Consider the following 14,732-nt stretch of genomic DNA (forward strand, 5'->3'; position numbering starts at 1 on the left):
AGTTACATGCAGTAATATCAGACTCAAAAGTATATATTAGTCCAGTCGGGATAGCATTTGACCTTGAATGCCGAGCTGTCCAAAATTTTATTTTTCTATCTTTAGGGGAGTCAATAGTAGTCTAAATTTAAAATCACGAATGAATTCCTCCGTTACGTTAGCAGCCATCTTGATTTTAAAGGAGAACCTGTTTTGCTCAATATCTCCGCCATTTTTAAATTTTCGACAAAAATGGTAGGAACTGAAATTGTTCCAAATAAATCGTATTTACAATTATTACAATTTCTTTTTAACAATTTTTGTCGTGAGGTCGATATTTTCGAGTTAATTGTACTTACAGTAGACGCCTATATTTTTGACTATATTATTGCATGTAACTTTTTTGGTATTGTAATATAATTCAAATCCTTCTCACCACTTAAAGTCCTATGTTTTGTCTATCTGTGGGCAAATTTTCAGCCAAATCGATTATGATGTATTTTGGGAATGGAGAAAAATGTAAAAATGTGTAAAAATATGTATTTTAACGTTTTCTGCACTATAAAATTTGATCAAAAGCTTGTTTTGAATCAAAGTAACTTGTTATAATGCCATATAATGATATTTTTGAGTCCCTTCTATTAAAATATTATATTTTTCATTGATACTTTACGACAGAAAATGCAAATTTGTATAAATAAACACCAAATCACTGTAAAATCGCATAAAATAACATTTTGAGAAAAAAAGAAGAAGAAAATTTTTTGACCTTAAATATCTTATTTTTACATCCCGTAGAAGCTATATACCAATTTTCAGACAAATCGGAGGTCCAAAATTTTTTTTGCTCCAAAATTGAGTGATTTGAAATGGAATGGCCCATACACTCTCTGAAGAGAGCTAAGGAGCTTGAAACCGGTAAGGGTGTTTATGACGCTCTCTGAACGAACTGAAATATAAGATGTCTCTTGATTTCGTCTTGTAGCGCAATTATTATGTTATATAAATATGTAAATATACAGGAAAGTTATAAAGTTTGTCATATTTAGATTTATCCAACGACTGTCCTATTGATGACCTGCCGCACCAAACCAAAACAATTAGAGTGTTAAATGGAACCCCCTTAACATTAAAATGTCACCAAGAAAAGGCAAGATGGTGTTTTAAGGTAAGTTTCAATATTATAAGTCTAGTTTTATTTTAACATCTTTTCTCTACGTGAAGACTGCAAAAGGGGGTGTTTTGTAAGGGTAAACTGTAGATGTTTATCAATTGAAAACATTGAAGTTCTACAAATTAATAAAAGCAGTAAAAGTACCTCGCAAGAATAATAAAGTAGCTATTAAAACGGACAATAGAATATGCAGTCCATTTAAGACGACAAAGGGACTGCTACAGGGCTGCACCACATCCCTTACACTGTTCAAAATATTCCTGGAAAAAAAACCCTGAAACCATGGAAAATGAAGTACAGTAGAACCCCGATAAGTCGGCCCCCGATAACCCGGAACTCCGGCTAACCCGGACCGATTTTTATCAGGCAAACATTTCAACAATAAAAATGTATGTAATATAATATTTGAGAGATAATGGGTATTTGTGTAATTTGAACTACACATACCATAGTAAAAATGACTCATGGCACTCCACATTCATTGTCGTGTTATCGAAAATAACAGGCACCTGTAGTATCCTTTATTTATTTGAAACTGTCTTAGCATTGTTTAGAAAAGACTAAAAAACTATTAAAATTCTTTTTTTAACAATGGTCTTAATCATCACTGTTATTAAATAACATAACATCAGAGACGGTATTGTGTGTAGTAAAGTCATATTGTTCGCTTCCGTTCTGTAATCGTTCGTAAATCTATTCAGATTTTGTGTTTGCGTAAGGGCAACAAAACGTAAAAATGTTGTAGTGACAATGGAAAAGAAACTAGAAGCATTAAGTAGAATTGATAAAGGCGAATCTTGCAACATCATATGGTGTCGGTATATCTACAGTATCGGATTGGAAGAAAAATAGAACTAAAATCGAAGAATTTTGTTTCAAAATGATAACAAAAGACAGTTTGGACAATCGGTGCAAAGCTAATAAAGCTAAAAATGAGACTCTCGACGAACCTTTGTATGTGTAGTTTTGTGCAGAACGCGAACGTGGTTTACCAGTGTCTGTGTGACAATTATAACGGAGTTTATCTGTAAGCATACCATATTTTATTAATTTTTACCATTTTCTCCGGCTAACCCGGATTTTCGATAATCCGGATCGGCCGCAGTCCCGATTAATCCGAGTTAACGGGGTTCCACTGTACGAGGGAATGGGTATACCAGTAAGAAACGAATATAGTGGAACCCCGTTAACTCGGATTAATCGGGACCGCGGCCGATCCGGGTTATCGAAAATTCGGGTTAGCCGGAGAAAATGGTAAAAATTATTAAAATATGGTATGCTTACAGATAAACTCCGTTATAATTGGCACACAGACACTTGTAAACCACGTTCGCGTTCCACACATACAAAGCGTCGTCGAGAGTCTCATTTTTAGCTTTCTTATCTTTGCACCGATTGTCCAAACTGTCTTTTGTTATCATTTTGAAACAAAAACAACATTTTAAGTTTTATTGCCATTACGTTGCAAACACAAAATCTGAATATATTTACGAACGATTACAGAACGGAACGAACAATGCGACTTTACTACACACAATAACGTCTCGCAACGAGAACGAACTTATGTTATTTAATAAGAGTGAAGACTAAGACCATTGTTTGAAAAATAATTTTTTAATAGTTTTTTCTAAACAATGCTAAGACAGTTTCAAGTAAATAAAGGATACTACAGATGCCTGTTGGTTTCGATAACACATTTTTACTAAGGTATATTATGTATCAAATTACACAAATACGCATTATCTCTCATTGTATAATGTGTTTGACATTGAAAATTGAAACGAATGAACTACATAGGAATTCGCTAAAGCGACAAATTTTTACGAAGAAAGTTTATTATGATAAATAAAATTAGCCTGAAAAATATAAGATATTATAGTATTCGAACAATATGTTTATAAGGAAAGATAAAAGAAAATATTTTAAGATGTTGAAAAGAAAATTGAAAAATCCAGCATAAAGGACATACATTTTTATTGTTGTAATGTTTGTCTGATAAAAATCGGTCCGGGTTAGCCGGACTTCCGGGTTATCGGGGGCCGACTTATCGGGGTTTCACTGTACTTATGTTGTTCTGAGGCTATTTCCTTGTGGCATTTTTATGATTAACTATTTAGATGGGAAATAAGCCACAATTAAATTGAAAAAATAATTTTATTAACGTTTCGAAGCCCAAATCGGGTTTCGTTGTCAAAATACAAAATACTACTAAAATAAACAAAAATGTTGTTGCTAAGTAAAAACATTTTTCTAATAATTTATTTAATCTGACTCATTTATATTGGCAATTCAGACGTATATTATACAATTTTAAAGTAGAAGACTTTAAAATGATATCGCCAATATTTATGAGTTGCGTTCCTGGGACGACTTTACTAAAAGATAGTTAATTCGATTACATGAAATCATTCCCAACTCAAGAATATCCGTCACAAAAAAATCATAGCATGTGATCTGTCTTTAAAAAGACAACCAAATGTAATGATGACAGTAAAATTCGCGCGTTAGAGATTATAAAACCTCGTTATACTATCCCGACATCGTAAGTATTTGGTCTTACATTTAATATACTTTCAAAAAACTAATACCAAATTCTGACTTTAATATGTTTAAATTATAAATAATATTAATAATACATAGATATACAATAAGTAATACTAAAATATAAAATTTGTACTAACTCGATATGTTATTTACTTACTAATCGTGGTATTTTCTTTCTATTGACTTCCTCTTTCAGTATGGGTAACCACATCCTACTGCATTCTACCGAGGAATTTGCGACACAATTGGTTTCATTTAGCATAATTAGAGCCGCTTCTTTGATTTTTCTCTTTTTACTTTCTGATTCTTTCAGGACTATACTTGAATCTCTCCACTGAACTCGATGTTCATTATCCCATGCGTGTTGACATATTTGAGATCTATCAAATTCTCTATTTTTAATATAAGACTGATGTTCACTTATTCTAACGTTTAATGGTCTTGATGTTTCACCTAAATAAAATTGTTCGCATTCACAAGGTATTTTATAAATTCAATTCTTTATTCTTCTTGTTCATTGTTAGGTTTAGTTTTAGATAGAATAGACCTCAATATGTTTGTTGTTTTGAATGTTGTTTAAATGTTGAATTTATTTCCTATTGTTTTAAGTTTCTCGGATAGTCCTTTTATACATATATGGTATTGATATTTTTCTTGTATTATTTCTTGCGAATGTTGTAGGATCCCGTTCTAAGTTGTTCTGTTCCATTCGGTCCAATCTTGACAATTCCTTATTTATAAACGATAAAGGATAATCATTTTTTAATAAAATAGATGTTAACAATTGTTTTTCTTCTAAAAATGAATTTTCGTTAGAACAAGTAATTTTGGCTCTATCATATAAGGATTTAATAATCCCCTTATTTTTAACGTTGATGTTGTGAATTGATTTGTAATTGAGATATCTGTTGGTGTGTGTTGGTTTTCTACACACTTGAGTCTCATATGCAGTATCCTTCTTTAAGACTAAAACATCGAGGAAAGGCAAAGTGTTATTGTATTCCTTTTCCATTGTAAATTTTATTGTCTCTTCTTGATCGTTTATAATATTCAGGAATGTATCCAACAATTCTGATCTATGAGGCCATATTAAAAACACATCTACATATCTCCACCATACTGTGGGTTTTAAATTTTGTTTAGAAATGATATTAGTTTCGAAATACTCCATAAATATATTAGCCAATAGTGGAGATAAAGAAGAGCCCATTGCTAGACCAAAATTTTGTTTTCAATTCATTGTTTTTGTTTTCATCATGAATTCATTATTTAGTTGAATATAGGTATTATTAGTACATAATGTCAATAACTCCATTATAGCTGATACATTTAGTCTTGTCCTAGTTGTCAATGTATTACCATTCTCTAATTTCGTTTTGATTATGTTTAAAGTTTTATCTAATGGCACATTTGTAAATAAACTGTTTATGTCAAAACTTACTAAAATATTATTTGGATTAAATTTAATAGTTGATAATTTGTTTAAAAAATGTTTTGTATTTTTTATAAATGTGTTATCATTATTAGCAAATGGTTTTATAATGTTTAATACAAATTTTGATAGTTCATTACAAGGAGAATTGATGATATAAATGGGTCAGATTAAATAAATTATTAGAAGAATTTTTTTACTTAGCAATAACATTTTTGTTTATTTTAGTATATTTTGTATTTTGACAACGAAACCCGATTTAGGCTTCGAAACGTTAATAAAATTATTTTTTCAATTTAATTGTGGCTTATTTCCCATCTAAATAGTTAATCACGAATACTTTACCCTCAAGTTTTGCTGACGACCAAATAATGATCGCACAAGACGAAGATGACCTTAGTTTTATGATGAGAAAACTGGAACAAGAATATACAAATAATGGGACGAAAATAAACCCAAAGAAAACTGAATACCTAATGTCATGATGACATTTTTTGAGGGTGTAAAGTACTCTTTAAACTTTTTTAGAATAACTTTACAAGACGTTTTCTTTTCATCTGAAGACCACTCGAAATTGTTATAAATACGAAGAGCTCGATCTCCAACTCGATTCAACAGTACGCTGCCTTGCAAACTGTCGGTCTCTTCATTAAGCTTACTGGCTTCCAAAAATATATTAAATTTTTGTTCGAAAAAACTCCAATTATCTGCCATATTACCATCAAAACACAGTTCTGTTACTGGAACAATGTGGTCGTTCATTTTGGAGGTTAAATCAAATTTAACAATTATTTACAAAGTATTATTATTTATCAATTCTCCTTAGGGTGCGAAGACAACGAAATGTGACTGCGCCATATAATATTTGTGTGCTTACTTACTTTTGTTTTGATTAATTGGGTAATTATAGGATGAAATAAAATTAATAAAACACATGGTTCAAATTGACATCTGAGAGAGGGCTCCCTCCCTCTTGTCTTTTGTCACTTTATTGAGTCGGCATTTTCTAGCGAATGCCAGCTATCTAAATGATGTCATCATGACACCTAACAACGGAGAATACAGAGATAAAACAGCAGGAAAAAGATGAACGTAAACAAATCAAAGGAGCAGACAAGTACAAATATTTAGATTTCATAATATCAAACAAAGGAACAACTGAAGAAGATATAAAAAATAGACTAGCACAAACAAGAGACTGCATAAAAAATTTAACCCGATACTGTGGAATAAGAACATCAGTATAAAAAAAGAAAAATATATAATACTATGACAAGAGGTATCCTCACATACGGATAACCGTTTCTTATTAATAATAAGAAAACAAAAACAAAATAAGAGCAACATATATGGAATTCCTAAGGAGAAGATGCAGAATAACAAGAAGAGATACAAACAACAGAGATTAAGAAAATAATGGGAATCAACTCATATGTAATAGACTACATAGAACAGAAGAGATTAACCAGGTACGGACATGTAATCAAAAGAAAAGCAGACCAAAAACGTTGGATAAACACAATAACTGAGTGAAGCCCGATAGGAAGAAGGGAGAGAGGCAGACACCGAAGATCTTTCAGAGATGAAGTGGACGAAGTAATGAAAAGAAAAAATCTGCAGGAAGAGGACTGGCAAAATAGAAAACTGAAGAGAACGGTCGAGTCAAGGAATATAGTGAAAACTGTAGAAATCCAGAGTATATAATATATCAACTGTAGATGTGTTGTCGGAATAAAAGGCTATTCCTAATATCGTCCAATAGCTACCAGTAACTTGGATTCGCACTTCATCTAATTATAAACGATTTTCCAAACAAAAGTTCAATTTTAATTGCAATTTTAGCTTTAGACTCTTAATCAAATTGATCACCCACTGTATCATAAACCTATTAATATGAAGGCAAAGAATTTCAAACACTTCACCCGTAGTTTAAACTTCCCGAGTACATGTCTGGTTAATCTAACGTTGTCGGAAAAGGTATACTAATTAATCTAATTAATTAATGTTTGTATTTACAAAATACTGTCGTTAATACAACAAACAAGCTACAAATGTTTCCGCAACTAGAAACACATGGTTTCTTTGAGCAAATACACTTGTGGTTTGGATTTAAATTAAAGATCAATAAACACACATACCTATATAGTGCATTTTAAAATATTATCTACAATCACAATGCCGCGGGTTTACAATACTTTTGATGTTACCGATAGTTGTAAAATGACATTATAATAGTATAAAATAAATTAATAGCTCAATTAAGCGATGGAATATTACATTAATTTAAACAAATGTAATTGCGTAGTGTGTTTATATATTATATCAACACATATAGGTACATACTCAGAAGGATTTCCACAGTTTTCACTGTATTTCTCCACTCAACCGTTCTCTCCAGTTCTTTCTGTTTTGCCAGCCCCCTTCCTGTAGATTTCTTCTTTCCATTGATTCGTCTACTTCATCTCTGAAAGATCTTCGAGGTATGCCTCTCTTCCTTCTTCCTATCGGACTCCACTCCGTTACTCTATTTATCCAACGATTTTGGTCTGATCTTCTGACGTGTCCGTACCAGGTTAATCTCTTCTGTTCGATGTAGTCTATTATATCTGAGTTTATTCCCATTGTTTTCTTAATCTCTATGTTATTTATTCTATTTCTTCGTGTTACTCTGCAGTTTCTGTTTAGGAATTCCATCTCTGTTGCTCTTATTTTGTTTTTGGTTATCATGATTATTGTCCAATTTTCATACCCATACCAATAAGTGAGGATTGTGCGATTAAGGAGCTGGCCGTAGCAAACTCGGCTGGTTCTATGGTCGATTCTCGCACACAGATTTTGGGAACGTCTTCTTTTTATTTGTCGAAGGACCAGCTGGAAATCCAGCACCTGCAAGAAATAATCTTTGCTAGGGATAAGGAGAGGGTGATAGGTAATTAAAACACAATGTTTATAAAGTAACAAAAAATAGGTATATTGAAGAGTTGAGTTACTCGAAGAATAAATGAGAGATAGCAGATTGATATTATAAGTCTAACTTACAAGCAAATGAGACAGTTTATCACGCATAGAGTTTTTGATAGAACAGCGAACCGTTTCCACGTAATGGCAACACCACAAACTTGACGAGAGGTAAATGAATAAGATGTACTTAGGATTATCTTTCTACTTACAGTTGATACAGCTGTTAACAGCTATTGTTTTACTATTTGGCGCTATCACTTACTGCCTAGTTGATAAGGCCACAGACATTAACTACTTATATTGTTATGCTTGAGGTGAAAATAGACAAAAACTACATTATTTGGAGCTTCTTCAATGCGGTGTGCATTCGCCGATGGTTGAAAACAGACTCGTTAGTTGGTAGTTGGGCAACTTTTAGTTTCACTGTTTGGCGGGAAAAGATAGTTGGCGGGTATATGGGTAAAAAACTAGTTTTGAAGAGACAGGTACAAGGTTCTAATATGTTGAAATATTGAAAATATTTGTTCACTATAGAAATTTATGGGAAATTTATAGATACAAGGATACTTCTTGTCGTGGTATTATATATTCTTCTTTTTGTTTTTATGCTGATGTATTCTTATCCCACAGTACCGGATTCAATTTTCGTATGAAGTCTCTCGTTTGTCCTAGTCTGTTTTATATATATATATATATATATATATATATATATATATATATATATATATATATATATATATTATATTCCTTTGTTTGATATTATAAAACCTAAATACTTACACTTGTATGTTCCTTTCTAAGAACTTAGCACTCAATGGACATTGTGAGCTCGTACGAACTCATACAGCAAACTAAGACTCATACTCTAACTTTACTTTTTTAATAGAGGGTCACAAAGTTCCCGAAATTCTATAGTAAGGCCAGAATTATAGAAAAAATGCATTTTGTGTTAGAGCTATAATGTTATCTATTCATGTCGATGGACCCTCGAAGGGCCGGATTAAATACTTTCGCGGGCCGGAGTTGGCCCGCGGGCCGTACTTTGCCCATCACTGCTCTACACACTTAAATAGTACAAAGAAATAAGGTAAAAAAGTACCTTATTGGGGACGTTGGCCAGGTAGGTATCTCAAGTTTTTTGAATTTTATGGATCTCGATAACCAAAACCTCTTTGTTTCCTGCAGTGAGTTCGGTGGATATGTTTAATATATGTAAACTATCTCTTTGGATTTCGGTGACAATCTGATCTTAGTCCAGAAAAATAAGATTTTTCTTGTATCTTGCTGTCGTATTTTGCCGCATACCGTACTTCGTACTTTTATAAAAACTAACCTAAATAAATTTATTTTAGCCCTGTGATTCAAATTTCCACGGAATAGTATGTAATGGGAACCGCAACTGGAAAAAACTCACCAGTGAAACTAAAGGAAGAATAAACTTCGAAGCTGCCAACAAAACTCATAATGGAATGTACCTATGTTCACATAAGAATATGCCGACAATAAAAATATTTATTGTTGATGTGTTTGGTAAGTAAGTGTTTTTTGGACTTTTAATTTAATTTGGTTCAGTCGGGATATAATTTGAGCTTGAATGGCGAGCTGCTCGAAATTTTATTATGGGGGGGGGGGGGGGGTCAATAGTAGTGTATATTTGAAATCGCGACTGAATTTCGCCATTGCATTAGCCGCCATATTTATTTTAAAGGAGAACCGTTGCTGCTCAATTTTTTACAATTTTTTCGTGCCGTCGATATTCCTAATTAAGGGGAAAATATTGGGAGCGGGTGAAGCATAAATTATCGAATTGATCGTATATAATTAATTTTACATACATTAATGACATAATTGTACATAAACAAAAATGGAGAGAATTATATTTTATACATTCATTCGTTCATTTATTTCATATTCATCTTTGTTTGCTAAAATAAATATTTAAGCTTTTAGGTTCGTGCTTGCTGCTGATGACGACAGCATCTAGTTCGTTAATCGCTTGTGTCTCGTTAGGCTTGTCATAGGCGTAGGACCTTAAATGTTGATTGTATCACAAAAAAATCAAAGAAATCAACATTGTATAAAATTTAACTCTTGCCTGGTTCCTAAAAAAACTGATACGACTCTTAAATCGTATTTTGTATAGCGTAAAATTGAGCAGTGTATTTTGAAGGATAAATACTTTTTCCACGGCCGCGCTAAAAGAGCCACTTTCACGCACGCATTTCGTTTCCGAAAGTTGCACTTTTGATGATTTCATCCATGATCAAATTGAAGTGCCTAGGGCTTACTGAGTGTCCCTTGTCTTATTCCGCTGTCTATGTCTGTAGGTTCTGTAAGTTGGCCATCTCTTATTTCCCCTAAAGGTTAGAACAATAAAATTTGCGGCAGCAGAATAGTTTTTGTTTAACCCGACTGGACTAAATTGACAGTCTTTTCAAGGTTCAATTTTGAAATAAAAATCTTTTTCAGATCCTGGCTACACCGGACCACCACCTCGAGTCCACCCCCTGAAAATATCGAACATAACAGGCCCAATAAACACGGAGTTTACAATCCAGTGCAAAGTAACCAGTGAAGTATTTCCCAAAATCATCTGGTTCAAGACCTGTTTCGGACAGAAGTGCGACTACAGATTCCACCAAACCTGCTATTGCCACATTAACACATCGATTTCTGACTACCACGCAGGAAACACCTACCTCAGTAAATACCTCATTTTCAACGCTAGATGTGTAGATAGCGGCACCTATCTTTGTTTAGCACTCACGCAGTTCGGTAAAGACGACCAAAAAGTGACTATCAATGTGCCGTGTAAAAAATCGGATAGTGAATTATATTCCTTGTTGTTTTTAATACCGTTTGGACTGTTGTTGATACCTTTAGTTGTATGGCTATGTTATTATAGGAAGAAAAAGAAATCTACTATCATAATCGTCGACCAACAGAAAAAGCTTCTCAGGACTATAACTCAACCGAAGGAGATCATATAATCAATTGTCTAAGATTAAATATAATACACAAATTCAGTGTTCAAAATTTCCTCCGTTGTTAATTTGACAGTAACAATGGTAGAATGCGTCTGATACATTTCACCATGTTTCTCTAGAAATTAATATGGATCCATCGATAATTATTTGACTTTGCTATGCAACACTTGCTGGTTTCGTTTTATAAATTCTACTTTCCCAGTATCATTAATAAAAATAATATTTAGGATTCCAATCGGGTGAACTAGGTGGCCATTCAATATTTCCTAATCCCGAACCATCGTCCGGAAATTTCCTGAGCTAACTATCGCCAAACATTTACACCAAAACGAGCTGGAGCCCTGTCTTGCTGACCCCAGGTGCGGGAGCACGCCAAATAGAATTCTATTTTAGGGACGTCACGTTGCCTAGCAGCCGTCGATTCTCCCATTATGAAATTCTATTTTGTGACGTCAGCAAAATAGAATTCTATTTGGCGTGCTCTGGGTCCAGATTACATTCAAATTGGGACCAAACTTCTTCACTTGTTCTATACAGTTTTGCTACTATTATTATTTGTATTATTTTTAATCGTTAAACGATCTGAGAACTACCTTTATTGGTTCGTTAACGTTATTTCCTAAGTTCTAGTTTGTAAATCATTTCTAGTGATTGAAATGTATACCTTTTAAAATATCTGTGATAATTTTGTATATAGTAAATTATTTGAACCATTTGACGTTTATTGCTATTATCCTGGAACTCCAAGAAACTAAAAAAAAACACAAAAATGAATGAATGGTTTAACAATACAGAACCTCGAATATTTAATAGAAACCACAAAACTCCACAAACTCCGTATAATAAAATATAGATTGGAACAAGCTGAAAATGCGAGCATTATCATAACGAAAACTTTATTTATTTACGTATTTTAATTCATAATATGGAAAATTGCTATTATGAAAAGTAGTTTAGAATTAATAATTATGTTTTAATGTGCAATTATATCATTCTAATTTAAATGTTATGAACTTTAAAGGCAGTTCACTCTTGATCGAAATTCATATTTTTTATATACCTCGTATAGAATTAATAAAATTTTACATATGATGGTTGCATCATAAATCTTAGAACATGAAGAGCTTTTTATGAAGAATAACTTTTCTTCGTCAAATTAAAAATAAAAGAGTTATAAATGAAAATGTTGCTGCTATCCATAATTTGAGAAAAATCTTCAAATATTTTTTTCCATTAGAAAGATGTAATTGCACATATCAGACCATAATTGTTTATACCAAACAATATTCTTTCATATACTGTCGGTTCGCTAAACTCAGACACAACTGGTTAGTGATTTTAGTCAATAATTTTGCCAATTTGGCAAAAAAAAATTACTAATTAATTACTAAATAATTAGTAATTTTGTCAACTTTGGCAAAATTCGCAAAAACAAAAAAATTACCTACTAAAATCACTAGCCAGTTGTGTCGAGTTTAGCGAACCGACTATATTTTAATTTCATAGCAAATGGAACAGTCCATTTATCATAAAGGGGAGACCGCATACTCGTATAAACCTTTTTGAAGCTGTTAATAAATTATTGCTTTTAAAATATACTCAAATTGTATTTTTGAACATCTTATTTATTTTATACAATAATTAAATTCACTATTAAATGTCATTAATGTTTTATTAATACTTAATTTAAAATTTAGTTTGACATTCACGAAGTGTCAAACTCAAATGTAAATAACCAATTATGCTTTGCTTAACAAATCGAGATTAAAAAACTAGCCTACTTAATAGCAACGATTTCAGCTGGACGTGTAGTGTGTCGGAAGAAAATAACCCGATTGTGACGTCACATTTTACACTTTGGGGTCGATTATCTCGAAGACGGTTAGAAATATCGAAATGCCGTTTTCAGATTTGGATTCAGAAGAAAAAACTACATAAGAATCCATCGATAAATCTGATCTGAGTATTGCAGGAGCGGCAACGCAATAACACACAGACTTTTGCGAATTTATAAACGAAATGTTTTCGTTGAAAATGGCACAATGCATGACTAACTACAAAATACAACAGAAAAAAACATGATACAGTGAAACCTCGATAAGTCGGATTAATCGGAACCGCGGCCGATCCGGGTTATCGAAAATCCGGGTTAGCCGGAGAATATGGTAAAAATTAATAAAATATGGTATACTTACAGATAAACTCCGTTATAATTGAAATAACACGAAATACATAGTATGTACAGTACATCTAAATTACGTAAACTTGTATACAGTATTATTTATTTCTTGGTAAAAAACTCAGTCAAAGTGAAAAAATGTTTGTTTTGTTTGATGAAAATCGGTCCGGGTTAGTCGGACTTCCGGGTTATCGGAGGCCGACTTATCGGGGTTACACTGTACGAAAAAAAAATATTATAGAGATAAACAAATCCAGTCTGGTCACGGATTGAATCGCTCGGTGTAGGATCCGTACTATAATTCTGTGCTCTGTGCGTAAAGCGAGTTAAGTCCAAAAATGGTCGAAATTAGAAAATGCACTATTAGACCAGGGCGGATCTGTAAAAATATTAGTACATTTGGACGTTGAGAGGTGACTCAAATTTTTTTGCAGAAATTGCTTGAAAATAAATCAAATAATAATATTTGAGTTATCCTCCCTCTCAAAAAGGTCCGGAACATTGTTTAAATAATCAAAATGTCAAAAAATTAAGGAAAAATTCGATTTTTTTCTTGGTTTTTTGATCATAACTTTAAAATTATTCATTTCCGAGAAAAGTTGTACTGACATAAAAGTTGCGTAATTACATTTCCTATAATATAGAATTGGTTAAAAATTTAAGAAATAGTCACCCTTGTTGCAAAATAGCAATAATTGTGAAAAAAACATACAAAAACAAGTATTCGCATTTTACGTTTTTCAACCATTTATGCTACACTTAGGACCTTCATATTTCACCCTGAAAAATTTTATGATACAGTAAAACAATACTGTAAATTTCATTAAGATCGGTTCAATAGATTTTGCAAAATAAATTTTGCAATCCAGCTTTCGTAAAAAAAATTCATTTTTTCAAAATGTTACAGGACTGAAAATAAAGCAGATAGCAAGTTGAAAATTTTTTTGCATATAGAAGTGTACTGTACCTTTCATTTGCAATTTTGCAAAATTAAAATCGCTTAACACCACAGCGTCAGGAATTTTTTTAAATAAACATTAATTATTGGTGCTACGCGCAGGACAGCGGATAGGTTGCTCTGAATGGGCATTCCAATGACCTTTGATAATGGTTGATACATTTTAATTTTTATGACATTTCGATATAAATAAATAAATTTGTTTATTGCAAAATAAAAACACATACTCTATCCTTTGAAATAACACTTTTATTAGAAAAAACTTTCTTTGTTCATATATTTTAACTTAAATAATAAAAGTTTATTATTTTTAAAGATATGCAATTGTTTAAACAATATTTCACAAACAATAATAAAATTAGTTTGATTTTTGTGGAATTAAAAATCATTAGAAATATGGAATTAGAAATCAACCTGTGTGAATCGAACACCGCTGTCCTGCGCGTAGCACCAAAAATTATTGTTTATTTCAAAAATTTGCTGACGCTGTGGTAATTAATCGATTTTAATTTTGAAAA

General features: G+C 32.2%; 1 protein-coding gene across 2 annotated transcripts in view; it reads left to right on the plus strand.

Moving 5' to 3' along the window:
- LOC114337743 (uncharacterized) overlaps nucleotides 1-11,790 on the plus strand; it is a 70,030-nt gene extending 58,240 nt beyond the window's left edge. For both annotated transcript variants that reach the window (XM_028288266.2, XM_028288267.2), the window contains exons 3-5: nucleotides 1,029-1,147; nucleotides 9,443-9,620; nucleotides 10,560-11,790. In XM_028288266.2, coding sequence (XP_028144067.1) covers nucleotides 1,029-1,147; nucleotides 9,443-9,620; nucleotides 10,560-11,080 — 818 coding nt within the window. In that variant the 3' untranslated portion in view covers nucleotides 11,081-11,790. The remainder of the gene's footprint in view (nucleotides 1-1,028; nucleotides 1,148-9,442; nucleotides 9,621-10,559) is intronic.
- Nucleotides 11,791-14,732: the final 2,942 nt, after the last annotated feature.

This window comes from Diabrotica virgifera, chromosome 2 (genome assembly GCF_917563875.1).
Source record: "Diabrotica virgifera virgifera chromosome 2, PGI_DIABVI_V3a".
In the NCBI taxonomy this organism is placed as follows: Eukaryota; Metazoa; Arthropoda; class Insecta; order Coleoptera; family Chrysomelidae; genus Diabrotica; species Diabrotica virgifera.